Source organism: Oncorhynchus kisutch, linkage group LG2, assembly GCF_002021735.2.
Source record: "Oncorhynchus kisutch isolate 150728-3 linkage group LG2, Okis_V2, whole genome shotgun sequence".
In the NCBI taxonomy this organism is placed as follows: Eukaryota; Metazoa; Chordata; class Actinopteri; order Salmoniformes; family Salmonidae; genus Oncorhynchus; species Oncorhynchus kisutch.
Window position 1 is genome coordinate 67,478,664 of NC_034175.2, and position 20,024 is coordinate 67,498,687.

General features: G+C 46.5%; 1 protein-coding gene across 2 annotated transcripts in view; it reads right to left on the minus strand.

Annotated features, from left to right (window-relative positions):
• Positions 1 to 20,024, minus strand: part of uxs1 (UDP-glucuronate decarboxylase 1) — a 118,663-nt gene that overhangs the window by 89,339 nt on the left and 9,300 nt on the right. For both annotated transcript variants that reach the window (XM_020460918.2, XM_031800319.1), the window contains exons 2-6: positions 17,365 to 17,392; positions 14,211 to 14,259; positions 13,051 to 13,094; positions 3,223 to 3,283; positions 200 to 380 (exon numbers count right to left, since the gene is read on the minus strand). In XM_020460918.2, coding sequence (XP_020316507.2) covers positions 200 to 380; positions 3,223 to 3,283; positions 13,051 to 13,094; positions 14,211 to 14,259; positions 17,365 to 17,392 — 363 coding nt within the window. The remainder of the gene's footprint in view (positions 1 to 199; positions 381 to 3,222; positions 3,284 to 13,050; positions 13,095 to 14,210; positions 14,260 to 17,364; positions 17,393 to 20,024) is intronic.

Here is a 20,024-nt window from a genome sequence, read left to right on the forward strand (position 1 = left end):
CGTGTGTGTTTCTGTGCGTGTGTGTTTCTGTGCGTGTGTGTTTCTGTGCGTGTGTGTTTCTGTGCGTGTGTGTTTCTGTGCGTGTGTGTTTCTGTGCGTGTGTGTTTCTGTGCGTTTCTGTGCGTGTGCGTTTCTGTGCGTGTGTGTGTCTGTGCGTGTGTGTTTCTGTGCGTGTGTGTCTGTGTGCGTCTTCTCTCACCCTCGATGTAGAGCGGCTCCACCACGTCGTGGTTGATGAGCTCAAAGTTCTCGTGGCCGATCCAGTGCTCCACGTTCCTCTTGCGGCCAGTGAAGAAGTTGTCCACCACCGTCACCTCATGGCCGTCCATCATCAGCTTATCAGTCAGATGGGAGCCAACAAAGCCTGCGCCGCCCGTTATCTAGGGGATAGAGGGTTACACCATGAGGGAGGGAGGGAGAAAGACTCCACGAAGACCACCCTGCCTATGATCTAGACCGGGGCATAGAGGATCACCACCATGAGACGGGGGAGGAGACAGAGGGCACCAAAACCATCTAGACAGAGTAACATGGATCTAATTCAGGATAACCATGACAGAGTAACATGGATCTAGTTCAGGATAACCATGACAGAGTAACATGGATCTAGTTCAGGATAACCATTTCAGAGGGAAGACGGGAGAGAGAGCAAACTTTCAGTGTGTCCGAATTCTGGTAAAATCTTAACTTCAGATACAAGAGACAACTTGGGACATCTAACTTGGGGGAGAATAACATGGGGGAGAATAACATGGGGGAGAAAGAGAATAATAGTATAGGCTGAGGTTAATAGAAAGCTGTTTATATTGAGATTGGGAAAGAACCATTTCAGTCAGACAGACCTGCCCTGAAGATTAGGCCTAATCCCTAGTGTGCCTTCAAGCTAGTTGCTGTTGGTTGTCCATTAAAGAGCAAGTGTAATATGTTTGGATGCGGGTCTAGCAGCCAGCCAACCAGCTGGACAGACACAACAGACCTGTCCGAAAGTGTAATCCCTAATGGGAAATGATCAGATGTATACGAGAGGATGTGTTTAGTATGGAACTAGGTTTGCCAGCCAGACAACTCAGTGGGGAGTCAACTCAAATGTCCAGTGAGTGGTGGCTTACGCAAGCCCAGGAAATCATGACCCTGTTGGGGCTCTCAGCCTCAGAGCAGCACAACAGGCACTGAAGTTACTGCCACAGGCACATAGTAACGTACACACACACACATGTTCCCTGACATGGTTTCAGAGCAGAGATCTGATCAAAAAGGTATGATTCTCCACAGGGCAATATATGTTAACTCCCTCAGAGAGATATATATATCTCTGAGGGAGTTAACACATATATATACAGTGCCTTGTGAAAGTATTCGGCCCCCTTGAACTTTGCGACCTTTTGCCACATTTCAGGCTTCAAACATAAAGATATAAAACTGTATGTTTTTGTGAAGAATCAACAACAAGTGGGACACAATCATGAAGTGGAACGACATTTATTGGATATTTCAAACTTTTTTAACAAATCAAAAACTGAATAATTGGACGTGCAAAATTATTCAGCCCCTTTACTTTCAGTGCAGCAAACTCTCTCCAGAAGTTCAGTGAGGATCTCTGAATGATCCAATGTTGACCTAAATGACTAATGATGATAAATACAATCCACCTGTGTATAATCAAGTCTCCGTATAAATGCACCTGCACTGTGATAGTCTCAGAGGTCCGTTAAAAGCGCAGAGAGCATCATGAAGAACAAGGAACACACCAGGCAGGTCCGAGATACTGTTGTGAAGAAGTTTAAAGCCGGATTTGGATACAAAAAGATTTCCCAAGCTTTAAACATCCCAAGGAGCACTGTGCAAGCGATAATATTGAAATGGAAGGAGTATCAGACCACTGCAAATCTACCAAGACCTGGCCGTCCCTCTAAACTTTCAGCTCATACAAGGAGAAGACTGATCAGAGATGCAGCCAAGAGGCCCATGATCACTCTGGATGAACTGCAGAGATCTACAGCTGAGGTGGGAGACTCTGTCCATAGGACAACAATCAGTCGTATATTGCACAAATCTGGCCTTTATGGAAGAGTGGCAAGAAGAAAGCCATTTCTTAAAGATATCCATAAAAAGTGTCATTTAAAGTTTGCCACAAGCCACCTGGGAGACACACCAAACATGTGGAAGAAGGTGCTCTGGTCAGATGAAACCAAAATTGAACTTTTTGGCAACAATGCAAAACGTTATGTTTGGCGTAAAAGCAACACAGCTCATCACCCTGAACACACCATACCCACTGTCAAACATGGTGGTGGCAGCATCATGGTTTGGGCCTGCTTTTCTTCAGCAGGGACAGGGAAGATGGTTAAAATTGATGGGAAGATGGATGGAGCCAAATACAGGACCATTCTGGAAGAAAACCTGATGGAGTCTGCAAAAGACCTGAGACTGGGACGGAGATTTGTCTTCCAACAAGACAATGATCCAAAACATAAAGCTAAATCTACAATGGAATGGTTCAAAAATAAACATATCCAGGTGTTAGAATGGCCAAGTCAAAGTCCAGACCTGAATCCAATCGAGAATCTGTGGAAAGAACTGAAAACTGCTGTTCAAATGCTCTCCATCCAACCTCACTGAGCTCGAGCTGTTTTGCAAGGAGGAATGGGGAAAAAATTCAGTCTCTCGATGTGCAAAACTGATAGAGACATACCCCAAGCGACTTACAGCTGTAATCGCAGCAAAAGGTGGCGCTACAAAGTATTAACTTAAGGGGGCTGAATAATTTTGCACACCCAATTTTTCTGTTTTTGATTTGTTAAAAAAGTTTGAAATATCCAATAAATGTCGTTCCACTTCGTGATTGTGTCCCACTTGTTGTTGATTCTTCACAAAAAAAATACAGTTTTATATCTTTATGTTTGAAGCCTGAAATGTGGCAAAAGGTCGCAAAGTTCAAGGGGGCCGAATACTTTCGCAAGGCACTGTGTATATATATATATATATATTATTATTTTTTTTGAGTGTCAAGCCAGGGAAGAATGACGACCAGAGAGAAAATTTAAAAGTAATTGGACGTCTAAGGGCTGACTGGCTGAGGGCAGCAGGAAAGGAGGATGGGTAGAAGAGGTAGAGATGGAACCATGAAACAGATTCATGCTTTAGGTCCAGGGTTGTGATCTCAGAGGTAAGAGAGGAACGTGTGTGTTTGTGTGTGGGGTGCATGCATTTTGAAACACTCACCAAAATCCTTTTCCGATCCTTCTCCGAGAGGAACTTCACAGGGGGGTATTTCTGAGAGAAACTGGAAATCAGGATAAACATTCCAGAAATTAAACCTTCGATTGGAGGAAAGTACATTAATACAAATCAAAGCCATGATATCCATCTATAAGTCATGTGTGAGCATCATGTTGATGAGAGCTGTAAGGCTACTGGGTCTATCATGCTGAGAGATGAGTAACAGTCCAGAACAGAACAGTAGAGGACCTCTTTAGGGACATCATCTGGGCTTATTATTAGGCTTGGCCCCTCTGGCCTGTGGGTTAACACTGATTGTGACAGGGAGCAGTGTGATTGTGGCAGGGAGCAGTGTGATTGTGACAGGGAGCAGTGTGATTGTGACAGGGAGCAGTGTGATTGTGACAGGGAGCAGTGTGTGTCGTGGCAGGGAGCAGTGTGATTGTGACAGGGAGCAGTGTGATTGTGACAGGGAGCAGTGTGATTGTGGCAGGGAGCAGTGTGATTGTGACAGGGAGCAGTGTGATTGTGACAGGGAGCAGTGTGTGTCGTGGCAGGGAGCAGTGTGTGTCGTGGCAGGGAGCAGTGTGTGTCGTGGCAGGGAGCAGTGTGTGTCGTGGCAGGGAGCAGTGTGTGTCGTGGCAGGGAGCAGTGTGTGTCGTGGCAGGGAGCAGTGTGTGTCGTGGCAGGGAGCAGTGTGTGTCGTGGCAGGGAGCAGTGTGATTGTGGCAGGGAGCAGTGTGATTGTGACAGGGAGCAGTGTGATTGTGGCAGGGAGCAGTGTGTGTCGTGACAGGGAGCAGTGTGATTGTGAAAGGGAGCAGTGTGATTGTGGCAGGGAGCAGTGTGATTGTGACAGGGAGCAGTGTGATTGTGACAGGGAGCAGTGTGATTGTGACAGGGAGCAGTGTGATTGTGACAGGGAGCAGTGTGATTGTGACAGGGAGCCGTGTGTGTCGTGGCAGGGAGCCGTGTGTGTCGTGGCAGGGAGCAGTGTGATTGTGGCAGGGAGCAGTGTGTGTCGTGGCAGGGAGCAGTGTGATTGTGACAGGGAGCAGTGTGATTGTGACAGGGAGCCGTGTGTGTCGTGACAGGGAGCCGTGTGTGTCGTGACAGGGAGCAGTGTGATTGTGGCAGGGAGCAGTGTGATTGTGGCAGGGAGCAGTGCGTGTCGTGGCAGGGAGAAGTGTGATTGTGGCAGGGAGCAGTGTGATTGTGGCAGGGAGCAGTGTGATTGTGGCAGGGAGCAGTGTGATTGTGGCAGGGAGCAGTGTGATTGTGGCAGGGAGCAGTGTGATTGTGGCAGGGAGCAGTGTGATTGTGGCAGGGAGCAGTGTGCTTGTGGCAGGGAGCAGTGTGCTTGTGGCAGGGAGCAGTGTGCTTGTGGCAGGGAGCAGTGTGATTGTGGCAGGGAGCAGTGTGATTGTGGCAGGGAGCAGTGTGATTGTGACAGGGAGCAGTGTGATTGTGGCAGGGAGCAGTGTGATTGTGGCAGGGAGCAGTGTGATTGTGGCAGGGAGCAGTGTGATTGTGGCAGGGAGCAGTGTGATCGTGGCAGGGAGCAGTGTGATCGTGACAGGGAGCAGTGTGATCGTGGCAGGGAGCAGTGTGATCGTGGCAGGGAGCAGTGTGATCGTGACAGGGAGCAGTGTGTCGTGACACGGAGCAGTGTGATCGTGACAGGGAGCAGTGTGTCGTGACAGGGAGCAGTGTGTCGTGACAGGGAGCCGTGTGTGTCGTGGCAGGGAGCAGTGTGTGTCGTGACAGGGAGCAGTGTGTGTCGTGACAGGGAGCAGTGTGTGTCGTGACAGGGAGCAGTGTGTGTCGTGACAGGGAGCAGTGTGTGTCGTGACAGGGAGCAGTGTGTGTCGTGACAGGGAGCCGTGTGTGTCGTGACAGGGAGCCGTGTGTGTCGTGACAGGGAGCCGTGTGTGTCGTGACAGGGAGCCGTGTGTGTCGTGGCAGGGAGCCGTGTGTGTCGTGGCAGGCAGAGGTGTGTGTCGTGGCAGGCAGAGGTGTGTGTCGTGGCAGGCAGAGGTGTGTGTCGTGGCAGGCAGAGGTGTGTGTCGTGGCAGGCAGAGGTGTGTGTCGTGGCAGGCAGAGGTGTGTGTCGTGGCAGGCAGAGGTGTGTGTCGTGGCAGGCAGAGGTGTGTGTCGTGGCAGGCAGAGGTGTGTGTCGTGGCAGGCAGAGGTGTGTGTCGTGGCAGGCAGAGGTGTGTGTCGTGGCAGGCAGAGGTGTGTGTCGTGGCAGGGAGCCGTGTGTGTCGTGGCAGGGAGCCGTGTGTGTCGTGGCAGGGAGCCGTGTGTATCGTGGCAGGGAGCCGTGTGTGTCGTGGCAGGGAGCCGTGTGTGTCGTGGCAGGGAGCCGTGTGTGTCGTGGCAGGGAGCCGTGTGTGTCGTGGCAGGGAGCCGTGTGTGTCGTGGCAGGGAGCCGTGTGTGTCGTGGCCCTCCATATCCCCCCCAGGGGAGACTGGGCCACAGGGGAGACTGGGCCACAGGGAAGAGGGAGATGGAAAAAACACATAACCAGCGTGACAACACATTCTTTTCTTTGGGGAGTTGCAAACTATCTACCCCCTAAACCATCAGAAATCAGAAAAGAGGGAGACATATTCACCATTTCACCCTAATCACACAGCCCATTCAAGGCCATTGTGGGGCCGATATGTTACCTAACAGAACAGGAGTCATTCCCCCCTCCAAGAACTGATTGAGGTCAGGGCTTTGTGATGGCCACTCCAATACCTTGACTTTGTTGTCCTTAAGCCATTTTACCACAACTTTGGAAGTATGTTTGGGGTCATTGTCCATTTGGAAGACCCGTTTGCGACCAAGCTTTAACTGATGCCTTGAGATGTTGCTTCAATATATCCAAATATATATTTGTGAAGTGCACCAGTCCCTTCTGGAGCAAAACACCCCCACAAGATGCTGACACCCCCGTGCTTCACGGTTGGGATGGTGTTCTTCGGCTTGCAAGCCTCCCCCTTTTTCCTCCAAACATAATGATGGTCATTATGCCCAAACAATTCTATATTTGTTTCATCAGACCAGAGGACATTTCTCCAAAAAGTACGATCTTTGTCCCCATGTGCAGTTGCAAACCGCAGTCTGGGTTTTTGTGGCGGTTTTGGAGCAGTGACTTCTTCCTTGCTGAACGGCCTATCAGGTTATGGCGAAATAGGACCCGTGGATATAGTGTGGATATAGATACTTTTGAACCGGTTTCCGCCAGCATCTTCACAAGGTCCTTTGCTGTTGTTCTGGGATTGATTTGCAAAAACCGATTGATTTTTCCTGCTTCTCAGTCCTTCTCGCTCACTACTGATTTGTCCCCCTCACGACTTATCTCTGAAAAATGTGCCGTTAGGGTGAAATTAGATTTCCATCCAATTTGGCCGTGTTTGGTCGAGACGGCATGGTGAGTCTTTAAGAGGTGTACTCAGGAAGCTGGGTGAACTTAACGTGGGGCAGACAGGTGCCCAGAGAGGCATTGATATGGGATTTAGTTCCATGATTAATCATGCCTGGGGACCTTCTGATGACTCTCTGTGTGTGTGTGTGTGTGTGTGTGTGTGTGTGTGTGTGTGTGTGTGAGTTAGGCGGTATACCAGGGACAACATTCCACAAGGCACAATCAACAGCCTGATCAACTCTATGTGAAGGAGATGTGTTGCGCTGCATGAGGCGAAAGGTGGTCACATCAGATACTAACTGGGTTTCTGATCCACCTCCCTACCTTTAATTAAGGTATCTGTGACCAACAGATACACATCTGTATTCCCAGTCATGTGAAATCCATAGATTAGGGCCTAATGAATTTATTCCTTATATGAACTGTAACTCAGTAAAATCTTTGAAATTGTTGCATGTTGCATTTATCTTTTTGTTCTGTACATTGTCTTAGAAGTTTAGTTTATATATATATATATATATATATATATATATAAATGTGAATATTTGTAGCTACCTTTTGAGTAAATACCTGCGGCCAACTTGTGCAATATATTATGAGATTACATTCTTCATTTCACCTGTCACATCATTTTTCATACTGAAGCGTACTGGTAGTCTCCAGTCACATAGTGTTTGTTTACAAGCACACAACAACGAGAGACCGGAGCCTTGCTAGTTACTCACTGTTGTGCAGCACTCGGCATGTGATCTAGTTACAGTATAGAGTTCACAACTTAATGTTTGCCTGCTAGATATCTTATAACTATTAAGTTAACTGTATGAAAATGTGATAAATGCTCTGCAGTTGTGCATTTGGTATGCTAATTTAGTAAATAGTTAGATATCTAGCTAAGTGGTTAGCTTCTTCTAAAACAGGGGTGTCAAACTCATTCCATGGAGAGCCTGGTGTCCACGGATTTTAGTTTTTTCCTTTCAATTAAGACAGACAACCAGGTGAGGGGAGTTACGTAATAACTAGTGACCTCATTTCATTTTTAAAAAAAATGTAAGTCCAAGGAGGAGAGAAGACCGCAGACACTCAGCCCTCTGTGGAATGAGTTTGACACATGTTCTAAACTCAAGTGTCAGGGTTGTCAAGGTAACATCAGAGAACCCCCTCCTGGATCAAGAGCCTTGCGGTCTAATATTTGTTTTGTCCGTGCAGCAAAGTGTGAGTAGCATTTTTTTAAGTTACTTGTAGAAATTTGACCTGGAATGCCTGTCCTGCAAATACTTTAGGCCAGAGACTGTTAGCATTTAGCGTTCTCTGTGGGATTTTACAATTGCTTGTTAGCATTTAGCGTTCTCTGTGGGATTTTACAAGTGCTTGTTAGCATTTAGCATTCTCTGTGATATTTTACAAGTGCTTGTTAGCATTTAGCGTTCTCTGTGGGATTTTACAAGTGCTTGTTAGCATTTAGCGTTCTCTGTGGGATTTTACAAGTGCTTGTTAGCATTTAGCGTTCTCTGTGGGATTTTACAAGTGCTTGTTAGCATTTAGCGTTCTCTGTGGGATTTTACAAGTGCTTGTTAGCATTTAGCGTTCTCTGTGGGATTTTACAAGTGCTTGTTAGCATTTAGCGTTCTCTGTGGTATTTTACAAGTGCTTGTTAGCATTTAGCGTTCTCTGTGGGATTTTACAAGTGCTTGTTAGCATTTAGCATTCTCTGTGGGATTTTACAAGTGCTTGTTAGCATTTAGCGTTCTCTGTGGGATTTTACAAGTGCTTGTTAGCATTGCTACCTTTTAGATTCTTGAAGGCTCATTGGTGGTTGAAAATAGCGCATTTTGTGTTCAGTGCCGGTATTACCGAATATCCCGGTATGGCACAAGGTCATTATGAAGGTGTGAAAATCTGGATACTGACCAAACCTAGTGTGTTTGTGTCTCTCTGTGTGTGTGTGTGTGTGTGTATATTCATTCATTCACTCATTCATGAGTGAGTGAGTCTGAAGGAAATAGAAGGAGGTAAGTGACTATAACTTCACAGGTAAATCTCAGAGGTTGTAATGAGGTACAGTGCCCAACTCAAGGACTGCACAATGTGTCTGGAGGGCTGTGATGAACAAGTATGCCCTTATAGATGGAGCAGTGTGAGCTAAGACCAAGTTTGTCCTTCACACCTGATAACCTAGTTAGTGGAATCAGATCTCTCTGCCTCAAGAGACTACACTGCAGAGAGGACTTGGGGGGCACACACACCCCAATGACAGAAAGATACATCAACACCGCTATCTGTTACCAAACTCCAACATGATCTTACCCCAATATTAACATTTCCACCTACTATCGTCCAGAATGATTTAGGGTAGAACACCCACTGTTCTCACAGGGCTTTAGTTTGCAGATTCACACAAACAGACACAACCCCTTTCTTTTTCTCTCTAAAATAGTTGAGCTTTCAGTCTTTTAACAACTCTCTCAGAACGATCTTCTTGACCCTAACTAGTCAGGCTTCAAGACGGGTCACTCAACTGAGACTACTCTCCTCTGTGTCATGGAGGTTCTACGCACTGCCAAAGCTGACCGTCTCTCGTCTGGTTCTCATCCTCCTAGATCATGGAGACCTGCACCGCCAAAGCTGACCGTCTCTCGTCTGGTTCTCATCCTCCTAGATCATGGAGACCTGCACCGCCAAAGCTGACCGTCTCTCGTCTGGTTCTCATCCTCCTAGATCATGGAGACCTGCACTGCCAAAGCTGACCGTCTCTCGTCTGGTTCTCATCCTCCTAGATCATGGAGACCTGCACTGCCAAAGCTGACCGTCTCTCGTCTGGTTCTCATCCTCCTAGATCATGGAGACCTGCACTGCCAAAGCTGACTGTCTCTCGTCTGGTTCTCATCCTCCTAGATCATGGAGACCTGCACTGCCAAAGCTGACCGTCTCTCGTCTGGTTCTCATCCTCCTAGATCATGGAGACCTGCACTGCCAAAGCTGACCGTCTCTCGTCTGGTTCTCATCCTCCTAGAACATGGAGACCTGCACTGCCAAAGCTGACCGTCTCTCGTCTGGTTCTCATCCTCCTAGATCATGGAGACCTGCACTGCCAAAGCTGACCGTCTCTCCTCTTGTTCTCATGCTCCTAGATCAGGGGCCTCCAACAGGTAGAACGCCAGCTACGAGTAACTCATATCCCCACTGTGAGTAGCTTGCCAATCTAATCTGAAAGAAAGTACATGCGTTTTTCTATGTGTTCCATCGTAAACTGTCATACACATAAAGCTCCTGGCTACTTTCCAATCAAAGCCACATTGACATTATCCCAACCCTGGTTACCACTACTGGCATAAAAAGCCAAACTTAACACAATATCTGCCAATTCATTTCCAGCAATTTTGCCCGTCTGCCTGTTTTGTGCGCTCGTTTGTATCAGTCCGTATGTAGCCAGGTAGCGATGCTAATGATAACTGGCATCTTGTGGGTAGACAGAAATACATTCCCCATAAACCTTCTAAATGAAATGCAAACAGCAAAGTAGGCAGAACAAGACTATATCATGATTATTTGTATCAGTTGGGTGGCCATTGTTTTGCAAAGATGACATGTTCTGCAGCAGAAACATCGCTAGACTGACACATTTCGCTCTTGCAGGATATACAATTGGGCGGCAGAGAGCCTCGTGGTTAGAGCGTTGGACTAGTAACCGGAAGGTTGCAAGATCGAATCCCTGAGCTGACAAGGTCAAAATCTGTCGTCATTGAAAATAAGAATTTGTTCTTAACTGACTTGCCTAGTTTACATGAAAGTAAAATAAAACATGTTTTGTTTTTTTATTATAAAATTAAAAGGGGAATTTTAAAAAAAATTAAAGTAAAAAAAAAAACTCTATCCCTCCTTCTCGTTGTTGTGTTGTGCACGTTCCTCTCTCATGCGGTCTGTGTGCATCAAACCTAACGTTGTAGTTGTAAAAGTCTCTGTCCGAGTCTGAAAGAACGGGCGCAATGGATTATGGTCATTGTAGTTAATTACCACGTTTCTGCAATGAGCTAGGTTGAATATTTTGCTTTATGAAAACTACAACTCTTACATAGTTCTTGATTTGATTTCTCTCGTGAATGATCCGATTTCTCTCTAGAGAAACAGAACATTGGGCTCTGGACAACAAATCAAATTTCATTGTTCACATACACATGGTTAGCAGATGTTATTGCGAGTGTAGCGAAATGCAACACCCTGTCATTCTCTGCAAACATCAAAGCTGTGACTTGCTCCTGCAGGTTCATGCTCTACAACAGCCGCAGATTAAGACCCTACCTCACACAGGAAGCGGCGCAGATTTGGTCAACTCCCGTCTAAACTATTGCAGCTCTCTGTTAGCTGGGCTCCCTGAGCTACCTTGTGCCATCAAACCTCTGCAACTTATCCAGAACGCGACAGCCTGCCTGGTGTTCAACCTTACAAAGTAACCCCATGTCACTCTGCACACTCCACTGGCTACCAGTTCAAGCTCACATCCACAACAAGACCGCGGTGCAAGAGAAACTGACCCTCCCTACCTTCAGGCTATGCTCAAACCCTACACCCCAACCACTCCGTTCTGCCACCTCCAGTGTCTCAGACACACACACCCTCTGACACACACACACCCTCTCTGACACACACACACCCTCTCTGACACACCCACCCTCTCTGACACACACACACACACCCTCTCAGACAGTCCCTCTCTCTCTGAGACACAGTCCCTCTCTCTCTCTGAGACACAGTCCCTCTCTCTCTCTGAGACACAGTCCCTCTCTCTCTCTGAGACACAGTCCCTCTCTCTCTCTGAGACACAGTCCCTCTCTCTCTCTCTGAGACACAGTCCCTCTCTCTCTCTGAGACACAGTCCCTCTCTCTCTCTGAGACACAGTCCCTCTCTCTCTCTGAGACACAGTCCCTCTCTCTCTCTGAGACACAGTCCCTCTCTCTCTCTGAGACACAGTCCCTCTCTCTCTCTGAGACACAGTCCCTCTCTCTCTCTGAGACACAGTCCCTCTCTCTCTCTGAGACACAGTCCCTCTCTCTCTCTGAGACACAGTCCCTCTCTCTCTCTGAGACACAGTCCCTCTCTCTCTCTGAGACACAGTCCCTCTCTCTCTCTGAGACACAGTCCCTCTCTCTCTCTCTGAGACACAGTCCCTCTCTCTCTCTCTGAGACACAGTCCCTCTCTCTCTCTCTGAGACACAGTCCCTCTCTCTCTCTCTGAGACACAGTCCCTCTCTCTCTCTCTGAGACACAGTCCCTCTCTCTCTCTCTGAGACACAGTCCCTCTCTCTCTCTCTGAGACACAGTCCCTCTCTCTCTCTCTGAGACACAGTCCCTCTCTCTCTCTCTGAGACACAGTCCCTCTCTCTCTCTCTGAGACACAGTCCCTCTCTCTCTCTCTGAGACACAGTCCCCTCTCTCTCTCTGAGACACAGTCCCTCTCTCTCTCTCTCTCTGAGACACAGTCCCTCTCTCTCTCTCTCTGAGACACAGTCCCTCTCTCTCTCTCTCTGAGACACAGTCCCTCTCTCTCTCTCTGAGACACAGTCACTCTCTCTCTCTCTGAGACACAGTCACTCTCTCTCTCTCTCTGAGACACAGTCCCTCTCTCTCTCTCTGAGACACAGTCCCTCTCTCTCTCTCTGAGACACAGTCCCTCTCTCTCTCTCTGAGACACAGTCCCTCTCTCTCTCTCTGAGACACAGTCCCTCTCTCTCTCTCTGAGACAGTCCCTCTCTCTCTCTGAGACACAGTCCCTCTCTCTCTCTGAGACACAGTCCCTCTCTCTCTCTGAGACACAGTCCCTCTCTCTCTCTGAGACACAGTCCCTCTCTCTCTCTGAGACACAGTCCCTCTCTCTCTCTGAGACACAGTCCCTCTCTCTCTCTGAGACACAGTCCCTCTCTCTCTCTGAGACACAGTCCCTCTCTCTCTCTGAGACACAGTCCCTCTCTCTCTCTGAGACACAGTCCCTCTCTCTCTCTGAGACACAGTCCCTCTCTCTCTCTGAGACACAGTCCCTCTCTCTCTCTGAGACACAGTCCCTCTCTCTCTCTGAGACACAGTCCCTCTCTCTCTGAGACACCCATAGCTCCATTTATGTATTACTATATATGAAATATTATAATAGCTGTTTACCAAAACTGAGGCGGGGTGTTCTGCATTATTATTGTTTGAACTGTAGATTGCCTGTGTAAGATATGGAGCATCTGCAGCACAGCAGACCAGGTATGAATAAGCATTCCACTGCTGGGAGATTAACTCTGCGTGTGCGTGTGCGTGTGCGTGTGTGCGTGTGCGTGTGCGTGTGTGTGTGTGTGTGTGTGTGTGTGTGTGTGTGTGTGTGTTTGTGTTTGTGTTTGTGTTTGCAGGTGTGTTTGCAGGTGTGTGATGAAACAGACATACCTCAGCTCCAAATCCCGGATCTTCTCTCTGAGGGGAGCAACTGCCTGTGAGAAAGAGAGACAGATAGAGAGAAGAATATAAAGACAGATAAGACTGATCCTGCAGGGATAATGTGTTACCATGGTATTATCCTGCTGTAAGGACACACACAGTGTAAAGGTAATGCTCATCTGCTGAGGAGTGATGTCATGTGGAACTGTTTTGCCTGTCGGGTTTACAAACGCACCCAACGACAAGACTAAGTGACACATCAATCATTTAGTTTGTTGTAATTCCCTTAAGCTTGCATTGTACACGCACACAAACAGTTTTGCTTGTTCCATTCCCAGACAACAACACCCCCCCCCCCCCCTTATTGGCGTGAGATGTCTAATCAGAGATCACTGTGTCTGGGGAGAAATGTCACCCTGGATAAAAGCCTGCGCAGACACCCAGAAATGAGCCTTCAGAGCCACTTTGAACCGTAACATACAAAAGAGCCCTATTCTAATGAGGAAATTGACAGAGATAAAGATGCCATTTTGATTCAGTAACAGACTGATAATTCTCTCTCCCACACAGTGATAGCCAATCCATATTCACTACCTTATAGTAACACTTGTAGTAACAAACCGTACACATTGCTTAAACACATCCCAGGGTGACACAGTGACACAGTGTCCAGTATACAGGACAACTAGAAACAGGTGTGTTTAGTGCTGAGCTGGAACAGAAGCACAGTGTGGCCTGCCAGGAGGAGGAGTCTCCAGACATCCATTCCTGCTCCAAATCATCATTTGTAATGCCTCCCATTGGGCCTATCAGTCTGTCTATATCGGCATAATTTACAGCTCTACCTCAGCGGGTGTTTGGGCCTTCAGGGTAAATATAACAAACAGACAGATAAAGAGGATAAAAACTGAACTTCGCAGCACAACGAGAAAAGTGGCAAGATGTTTGAACACCTCAGGTGTCAGGCCTCTGACTGGGAGTATGAATTAAAATGCCTCCACACACAGTCATGTCAGTGTGTGTGTGTGTACACTGTGTGTACACTGTGTGTGTGTGTACACTGTGTGTGTGTGTACACTGTTGGACGGAGGATTTTGTACTGGGGACATATTATTCATATTGATCATACATTGCATGATGGGAAAAACAGTGAGGAAGAGAGAACTCACCTCGTCAATCCTTTCCTCAATCTTCATCTCTCCATGTTCCTGTATGGATCTAGAGAGATAGACATAGTGCGGCACGAATGAAACTCTAATCACTTCAGCCCAGAGTCAATAGCTCACCACAGGAAGCCCACTTTTAGGTACCCACGCTGCCTCCATGTCTATCTGTCCCCCCACTCCTCCACCTCCTCCACCCCTGTCTGTCTGTGTCTGGTTGTCTGTCTGTCCCCCACCCCAGTCTGTCTGGTTGTCTGTCTGTCCCCCACTCCAGTCTGTCTGTGTCTGGTTGTCTGTCTGTCCCCCACTCCTCCACCCCCATCTGTCGGTGTCTGGTTGTCTGTCTGTCCCCCACTCCTCCACCCCAGTCTGTCTGTGTCTGGTTGTCTGTCTGTCCCCCACTCCTCCACCCCCATCTGTCTGTGTCTGGTTGTCTATCTGTCCCCCACTCCTCCACCCCAGTCTGTCTGTGTCTGGTTGTCTGTCTGTCCCCCACTCCTCCACCCCCATCTGTCTGTGTCTGGTTGTCTGTCTGTCCCCCACTCCTCCACCCCTGTCTGTCTGTGTCTGGTTGTCTGTCTGTCCCCCACCCCAGTCTGTCTGTGTCTGGTTGTCTGTCTGTCCCCCACCCCAGTCTGTCTGGTTGTCTGGTTGTCTGTCTGTCCCCCACTCCTCCACCCCCATCTGTCTGTGTCTGGTTGTCTATCTGTCCCCCACTCCTCCACCCCAGTCTGTCTGTGTCTGGTTGTCTGTCTGTCCCCCACCCCAGTCTGTCTGTGTCTGGTTGTCTATCTGTCCCCCACTCCTCCACCCCAGTCTGTCTGTGTCTGGTTGTCGGTCTGTCCCCCACTCCTCCACCCCAGTCTGTCTGTGTCTGGTTGTCTATCTGTCCCCCACTCCTCCACCCCAGTCTGTCTGTGTCTGGTTGTCTGTCTGTCCCCCACTCCTCCACTCCCATCTGTCTGTGTCTGGTTGTCTGTCTGTCCCCCACTCCTCCACCCCCGTCTGTCTGTGTCTGGTTGTCTGTCTGTCCTCCACCCCAGTCTGTCTGTGTCTGGTTGTCTGTCTGTCCCCCACTCCTCCACCTCCTCCACCCCAGTCTGTCTGTGTCCAGTGTATAAGCCTATGCAGAAGCTCTAACATGCATATGGGTGTTTGAATTAGTCATCACTTTTGAAAGAGCTGTCTATTTTGCTGTGTTAGGCTTTGAAACAACATCCACAATAACTATGTTTCAACCTCTTCAAATTGATCATCACAGTGAGGGTTTTAAAAGCATTATACTGTTTTGATGATAAGTGTTTCATGTGATTTTCCATTGTATTTCCATTGATTTCAGAGTGGTTAGAGGGAGAATAGAGCTCTGAGTACCAGGCCATTAGCGACCTGACGGTCGTTAGCAAGTTGGGTGCTACCAACACAAGTCCAGAGTGCATAAGAGGAGATTACCGTGAAACAACGGTCACGTGGAATTTGACTGCGGTCACAAATCTTGACTGCCAAGGTGGCGGTAAGATGATCACCGCAACAGGCCCATGTCAAAACAATCACAGTGAAAGACCCACATCACCCTCCCCTCGGCATGACAGTGCAACTTTCCATCCCTGACTTCGGACCGACTAACAGACAGACCTAAGAATCCGACACACATAATATACACACACACACACACACAACCACACAACACACACACAAAGGCTATGAACACACATGGATCAGGAGGAGACAGAGACTGAGAGAAAGAGCGAGAGACCCACAGTGAGACAGAGATAGAGAGAACATAAGACAGAAAAACAGGGAAACCCAGAGTGCATCCCCGCGTGTGCTTTCTACACCCCTAGTTATATAATCTGCACTGCTGATCCTACATGGTTGCTCTTCTCTCTCCTTTGTCCATTTATATATCAAACAGTAGCTCACCTGGTTGCTCACATCAACAACCAACTCAGTGATGTAACATGGTTAATTGGCTAGCTAAGCCAACTCAGTGATGTAACATGGTTAATTGGCTAGCTAAGCCAACTCGGTCATGTAACATGGTTAATTGGCTAGCTAAGCCAACTCGGTCATGTAACATGGTTAATTGGCTAGCTAAGCCAACTCGGTGATGTAACATGGTTAATTGGCTAGCTAAGCCAACTCGGTGATGTAACATGGTTAATTGGCTAGCTAAGCCAACTCGGTGATGTAACATGGTTAATTGGCTAGCTAAGCCAACTCGGTGATGTAACATGGTTAATTGGCTAGCTAAGCCAACTCGGTGATGTAACATGGTTAATTGGCTAGCTAAGCCAACTCGGTGATGTAACATGGTTAATTGGCTAGCTAAGTCAACTCGGTGATGTAACATGGTTAATTGGCTAGCTAAGCCAACTCGGTGATGTAACATGGTTAATTGGCTAGCTAAGCCAACTCGGTGATGTAACATGGTTAATTGGCTAGCTAAGCCAACTCGGTGATGTAACATGGTTAATTGGCTAGCTAAGCCAACTCGGTGATGTAACATGGTTAATTGGCTAGCTAAGCCAACTCAGTAATGTAACATGGTTAATTGGCTAGCTAAGCCAACTCAGTAATGTAACATGGCTAATTGGCTAGCTAAGCCAAGTCATGTTCTGTTTACAGTCTAAATCCAACCCCGATTACAAGCTATAAGAATCAAAACTTGAACACTAGCATCCAGGATAAAAATAATTTAAAGTGCTTTTGGTGCAGTCCATCTAACGTAAAAAAAAAAGGTTGTTGAGACTTAGTATAACTCCCGAACAGTCCTGGGTTGTTGAGACTTAGTATAACTCCCGAACAGTCCTGGGTTGTTGAGACTTAGTATAACTCCCGAACAGTCCTGGGTTGTTGAGACTTAGTATAACTCCCGAACAGTCCTGGGTTGTTGAGACTTAGTATAACTCCCGAACAGTCCTGGGTTGTTGAGACTTAGTATAACTCCCGAACAGTCCTGGGTTGTTGAGTGTGTTTTGAGTCTATCCAATGCAATTAAGGGTGAAGGGAGTAAAGTGGGTAGGGAAACAAGTTAAATGGATTGCAACAGAATGGATAGAAAAGGAATGGCATGAAAGAGGGGACAGACAGTGTAGTAAGTTCATGGTACCCATGCATTTGTTTTATGAAGAACGGAAATCGTCATTAAAGCATACTGTACCTCATATTGGTGTAGGTTCCCCAGACAGCTACAATGAAGGATGAGAGAAGGGGAAGAAAGCATTAACTAAAAAGGTGCTTTTCAAAATGACCTTCCACACAATGACATGGTGTAGGCTTAGTGTTCTGGTTTAGTGCTTTCGTACGTCCACATTCTCCTATTACTATACATAGATGTCTACAACTCTCTCTCTGAATAGGGGAATACAAACCAGCACCAAATTCTCTGAATACACTATAGCATAAAGAAACAATACTTGGAGCTGCAGCTCCATGCTACTTGTCAAACATGTAGAGCTGACACTAATATATCTGTTGATGGGGTAGTATTGGCATGGGGTTTGTGGTGTTTTGACCACTCATTTGGATTCACTCGTGTCTTACTCATTGTTTGAAAAAAGTTTGGCACAAATCGGATGTTCGATACTATAATTATTGAATATTAAATTAATCCTATCATTTAAAATGGCCAATTTAGGTGCAATCAATTAGCTTAGTTTCTCCGAGTTCAAAATAGATTTCTACAAGATAATGTTGCAGGAAGGCTGATCTTGTTTGTTTCTAAAGATCCCTGTTGGGGATCATGGCTAGACAGCAGTTGTCAAGTCTTGCAATAGATTTTTAAAGCAGATATAAGTCAAATCTGTAACTTTGGTGGTAAGCAACTCCAGTGTAGATGTGGCCTTGTGTTGTAAATTACTGTCCTGTTGAAAGGCGAATTCCTTTCCCAGTGTCTGGTGTAAAGCAGACTGAACCAGGTTTTCCTCTAGGATTTTGCCTGTGCTTAGCTCCATCCCGTTTCTTTTTATCCTGAACGACTCCCCATTCTATGCCAATGTCAAGCATGCCCCAAACACAAGGATTAGTTTGCATTTCCTTTCCTGACTTACCTAGTTAAATAAAGGTTGAAGGGATAAAAGGAAAGAAATAACAATAATTTGCATTTAGGGCAACAAGTGTATTCCTTTGCCGTGCTTTTTTCACCTGCAGTATTACTTTAGTGCCTTGGATTTAGCATATTTGTATCATTCTTTTCACTCTGTCATTTATGTCATTATTGTAGAGTCCCTACAATGTTGTTGATCCATTCTGTTTTCTCCCATCCCAGCCATTGAACTCTGTAGCCGTTTTAAAATCACCAATCATCATCATCATGGACATCCCTGAGCATTTTCCTTCCAGTCCTGAGCTCAGTTCAGAAGGACGACTGTATCTTTGATGTATCTGAGTGGTTTAATACATCCTCCACAGCAACATTATTAACTTTACCATGTTTAAAAGAGATATTCAATGTCTTGACTTGTTAGTGTTACCCATCACTGCCCTTCTTTATGAGGCTTTCGAAAAGCTCCCTGGTCTTGGTAGTCGAATCTCTGCTTGAAATCCACTACTTGACTAAGGAACATTACACAGCTGTTGTATATATGGGGGAAAGAGGAAGAGGCGGTCATTAAAACCCCTATTATTTCATATTGAGTCCGTGGAACTTATTAAGTGATTTGTTTAGTCAAATTTTACTCCAGAACTAAAATAAGCTTGTCTAAACAAAGGGGGTGAATACTTATGCAACAACTATATTTTTTATATTTAATATAATATAATATTTAATATTTTAAAAAACGCAATGAAATTTAATTGAATCCCACTTTGTAACGCAAAACAAAATGTGAACAAATCTGAGGGGGGGGTGAAAATAGTTCTGTTACCCACTGTAATTGGCCTCCTCATGTCCTCATTATTAGGACTCATTATGGTCCAAATCAGATGTTAGGTACTATATTTATTTACGATTATATGAATCCAATTAATTAAAATGGCCGATTTGGGTGCAATCAAATAGCTTAATTTCTCAGTGATAAAATTACATTTCATCAAAATATTGTTTCAGAAACGTTAATCTTATCCAACTACAGAAACAATTTCAGAAATCTGAGATGGTGGATGTCAAAATCTGTAAATGAATCAATATGTCTAGGAAAAAGGAGAAATCTCCCCCAACTCTCTCTCTGGTTTGTGTATTTCTGAGTGTATCATATAGGTAGGTACACACACACACACACACACACACACACACACGCTACAGTATGACCTGCTAGTGGCCTGTGACAGTTTGATAGCCTTGTTCGTATGAACAGGGATACTCTGTATTCAGCTCGCCTGCAGTTCACTCTCCTCCTGTCTCCGATTCTAGCCTTCTCCTCCTGTCTCCGATTCTAGCCTTCTCTTGTGCTTTTCTGCCTCACAAAACCAGGAGACACAGTCTAGTCCAGTCTTGGTGCCAGAGCATGCCTGAGGCAGGCAGGGAGAGAGAGGAGAGAGAGACAGAGCGAAGGAAACAGGGAAACATGAGAGATAGCAACAGCCTACTGTTACAAATAGCCAAACTCCAGATGTAATAAGGAAACTGTAGCAATAATTGTCACTTATACTTATCTGCCATACCCATATATCCATCTCTCTCTCTCCAGTCATAAACAACCCAGGGCAAGTGTGTCCTACCAAACCAACCTGCCGTCCAACTGGGGCTTATCTATCTGGCCTACTTGGAGTAGAGTGGCTGGCCCTGAACTTGATCTAACTCCATTTCTAGTCTCTACCATGGCCAGCGGCTAACCTAGCTTATGCTGTATGTGTTGACGCAGCCAGCCACTTAGTGTACAA